General features: G+C 54.3%; 1 protein-coding gene across 1 annotated transcript; it reads right to left on the bottom strand.

Annotated features, from left to right (window-relative positions):
- Positions 1-364: 364 nt before the first annotated feature.
- On the bottom strand, positions 365-4040 carry THBD (thrombomodulin). The gene has a single exon (XM_005568190.5). It carries the CDS (start codon positions 3983-3985, stop codon positions 2162-2164), a length of 1824 nt encoding a protein of 607 aa, XP_005568247.3. The 5' UTR covers positions 3986-4040; the 3' UTR covers positions 365-2161.
- Between the last annotated feature and the right edge of the window lie 91 nt (positions 4041-4131).

The raw sequence follows: 4131 nt of genomic DNA, 5'->3' as shown, positions 1-4131 counted from the left end.
AGCTGGGATTCGCCAGATGCCCCAGGAAGGGTTTATTTAATTCATTCCAACAAATAATCCTATAATGTGTTTAAAAGCACAGAGACCCAAGTCCTCATATATGAAGTTGTTATGGTTACAGAAGGAAAATAAATAAATATCTGTGCACACAGAGATAGTATGAAATCATTCTACAGTGAAAATCATAGCCTCTAGAAAAAGCTTTGAAAATCAGAGATGGTGCCATCACCAGACAACACAAGTGCTGGGGTGCAGGGCAGGCCTCCCTGCTTCTCATAGCATTTGCATGGTTTGTGAGTCCCATTTAATGACATACAATGAGGGCACTGGGGGAGGAAAAGGGAACAGACACACAACCCGAGAGCACACTGTCATTTGTTTATTTTGCACAAGTGATGTCATAAGCAAGGATTTTGCCTGTGTTCTAGTTTTTCTCCAATAAATAAATAACTATGTACAAATATATTGAGTTTACAAAATAGAAGAGGAAAACCTTTGTCTTACAAAAGATACATTTCTATGATACATTTATTTCCATATACTGAAGCAGGATTTCATTCCTGGCTTAGTTGAACCAAAGACCTTGCAGATCCTGTGTGGCAGTGTCTAGAGCTGTGTGCCTAGTCTTTTCTACCAAAGAGCAAAGCTACACAATGAAAATTCCTCAGTTTCTTGACAATAAGGGCCTGACTTGGCCTGCTACTTATAACTGATCCATATTTAATGTGTTCCAGAAAAATTGGAAGCAGTCTGGAACAGTTGTCCTCAAATTACTGAGTAGACACACCCCCTGCTGATCTTGTTAAATATAGATTCTCATGAACTAGATGGGGTGGAGCCTAGGATTCTGCATTTCTAACCAGCTCCCATGGGCAGCTTCCAATTCTTGCTCAGGGGCCACATTCCAAAAGGCCTCTCTGAAATGGTAGAAATTCTCTGAGGACCTGATTAAGGCTAGGCCCTAATTGGGCATCCTCCAGTATCTATTCCCAAGCTCCCAATTCCACGAGACCAGTAGAGCTGGTTTTATTTTGGTCTACCAGTGACAAGAACAGTGAGAGTCAATTGCTAATTGACATGAATCTTGCAGTTCAAAACTTTCTTAAACTGTTTCCTGGGAGGTGCTTATCTCTTCTCTCAATCTAGAGCAACCTTCTCAACATTTTCAACACTGTCAAAAACAAGTAATAACAACAAAAAAGGAAACTGCATAAGAAGATTAGCAACAATTACCATTTTTCAGTACAAATCAAAACAGCAACAAAATTCAGGCTCACTGTTTAAAAATAAAGATTAAAAACCTCTTTGGGTGTAATTTCTACGACAGTCCAGCAACATCAATTTAATACCTGTTACATCTCAACGTTTGTTTAAAATTATTTCGCTCTGGGAACCTGAAATTTCAGGATAAATTAGCAAATCTGGTGAAAAAGCAAATGACCATTTTTACTTTTAGTGTTTTTGTTTCTGTTTCACATAGGCGTTCTGTCTGAGCAGATAGCTAAGAGCAAAAGAAGTAGGGTCAGGCACAGGTAGGGTGACTCAAGTGAGTTGGCCCAGTTCCTGGGCTGAGAAAACTAGGAAGAATGGGGAATAAATGGGGCTTGCTTCATAAATGTGAGAGGGCTAGGAAAAAAACAAATTCACCAAGATAGTTTAGCTGTCACATGACAAGTGGGAGTCTGGAGAGAGAGAGAGAGAGAGACCGGAGAGCCGTGCAAAGTGGATACTGGAGACATACAGGTAGGAACAAAGGATACAAACAAAAACCTAGATACTTAAAAAAATAAATAAATATTTTGGTCATCCCTAGCCCACGAGGTCAAGGTCTGCCCAAAAGGCTCTCGACCAATAACGCTCACCCTCCTGCGCCCAGTGATGAGGACCTGGGACACATCGCAGTCTGTGTCTTCGTTGCAAAATTGCCATCTCTGCCCAGTGGTCCAGTGACGTCAAGGAAGAGGCCGAGGCTCATTCTCCTCTCTCTAATCACTCCCTCCCCAGTTAGCCATGGAATCGAAGAAAACAGCTTGGGGGTGCGAGGAGGGTCTTCTCCAGCTGTAATGCCAACTAAGGTGCTTTGGGTAGCAAAGCTGGGGGTGAGGAGGCCCAGGAGGGAGAGAAAGGCCACGCCAAAGCCGGGCTCCTGGACGGAGGCCGCTCAGAGTCTCTGCGGCTTCCGCTCGGTCCGCACGGACTGCAGCACTACCTCCTTGGAAGGGGCCGCGCACTTGTACTCCATCTTGGCCCTGGCGGCGCCCTGCTTCTTGCGCAGGTGGCAGAGGAGCGCCAAAAGCGCCACCACCAGGCACAGGCTCGCGATGGAAATGCCTATGAGCACGCCCGAATGCACGCGCCCCACGGCCGGGGGACTCGAGGTGCAGCCGGGCGTCGGGCCTCGGGGGGGCTCCCCAGAGCCGTCGTCACCACCATCCACCTCGGCGGAGTCACAGTCTTTGCCAATCAGGCGGACACGGGCCGAGTCGGGCCCGCAGATGCACTCGAAGGTACCGGGGAGATTGAGGCACACCCCAGAGCAGTAGCCGCCGTTTTCACACTCGTCGATGTCCGAGCACATGAAACCGTCGTCCAGGATGTAGCCGTCAGGGCACTCACAGTTACCCCGGGTGTTGGGGTCGCAGTCGGCTGGACAGGCAGTCTGGTTGCAAAACATCTGACACCTGTGCGGCTCGTGGGGAATGGGCGCGAAGCCCTCCGCGCAGACGCAGAGGTAGCTTGTTTGGTTCAAGGGCTGGCACTGGTACTCGCAGTTGGCTTTGAAGCACGGGTCCACGGGCTCCACACACTCGCCGTCCACCAGGTCGTAGCCAGGTTTGCAGTGGCACTCGAAGCCACCCTGTTTGTTGACACAGCGCTGTGGGCACGGACTGGGCACCAGCAAGCAGTCATCCACGTCCTCGCACCGGTGTTGGTCGGCCGCCAGCCGGTAGCCCGTCTCGCACATGCACGAGTAGGAGTCCGGCTTGTCCGGGTTGGGAACGCAGAAGTGCTCACAGAGGTTGTTGCAGGAGTGCGTGCAGGAGCGGCCGTCTGCCTGCAGGGCGGCGCCGGCTGGGCACAGGCAGCGGGGAGCCCCTGCGATCGTACTGCACGCGTGCTCGCAGCCGCCGTTCTCCACGCTGCAGTCCCAAGCGCCCGGCGCCTCCCTAGCCCAGTGCCCCTGGACCGCTTTGGGCGGCGCGGCGCACATCAGCTCTAAGCCGAGGGGCGCCACCGCGGCGGAGCTGCCCACCGGCAGCGCCTGGAAGTCCGCTCCGCGGGCCGCAAACGGGGTGCCGTAGGTGATGGAGACAGCAGCAGTCGCGGCGCCGGGCTTCACAGCCAGGGGCCTGCAGGTAGCTGGGAAGTAGAACTCGCAGAGGAAGCCATCGGCCTTCACATCGCACTGCTGCTCCTCCCAGACCGGCTCGCCGGGCGCAGTGGCCCCAGCAGCGGAGACAGCGACGCACAACGGGCCGCAGGGGGGAGCCCCATTGAGGTCGAGCCGCGCCCACCTGCTGTAGCTGGTGTTGTTGTCTCGCGTAACCCACTCGAAACCGCGCAGGGGCCCGAGGGGCTTGGGGTCGCCGCAGCCGGGTGGCAGCTGAAGGCCGATCCAGAGGCGCCGGCTAACGCCGCGGTCGCCGCTCAGTAGCAATGAAATGACATCGGCAGCCACTGAGGAGCGCACTGTCATTAGGTGGCCCCGCAGTCTATTGCAGATCTGACTGGCATCGAGGAAAGTCGCGGGGCCCGGGTAGAGCGCGAAGCAGTCGTGCTCCACGCACTGGCTGCCACCGGGCTGCGGTTCTACGGGTGCGGGGAACCCCGGGCCGGCCAGGGTCAGCACGCCAAGGAGCAGGACCCCGAGCATGTTACCCAGGCGCACAGCGTGCAGGCGCCGAGGAAAGCGCTGGCACTGAGACTGGGCCGTGCCGGAGCAGAGGAGCGCAGGACGCGGATGACGACAGCCGCTCCTGTCCATCAGCCCAGACACTTCTAGCCGCGGCGCGCAGCCCCTGCGAGGCAGCCTCTGACATGAGGATCGGCCGGGGCACGAGTTTATAAGTGCGCGGCCCTCCCTCCCTGGACGTTCGGGAAAAGGAAGGAAGTGCCTAGTGGGAAGGGCTG

Source organism: Macaca fascicularis, chromosome 10 (assembly GCF_037993035.2).
Source record: "Macaca fascicularis isolate 582-1 chromosome 10, T2T-MFA8v1.1".
NCBI lineage: Eukaryota > Metazoa > Chordata > Mammalia > Primates > Cercopithecidae > Macaca > Macaca fascicularis.
The sequence above is the reverse complement of the archived record's forward strand: the minus strand, read 5'-3'. Positions and strand labels throughout refer to the sequence as shown.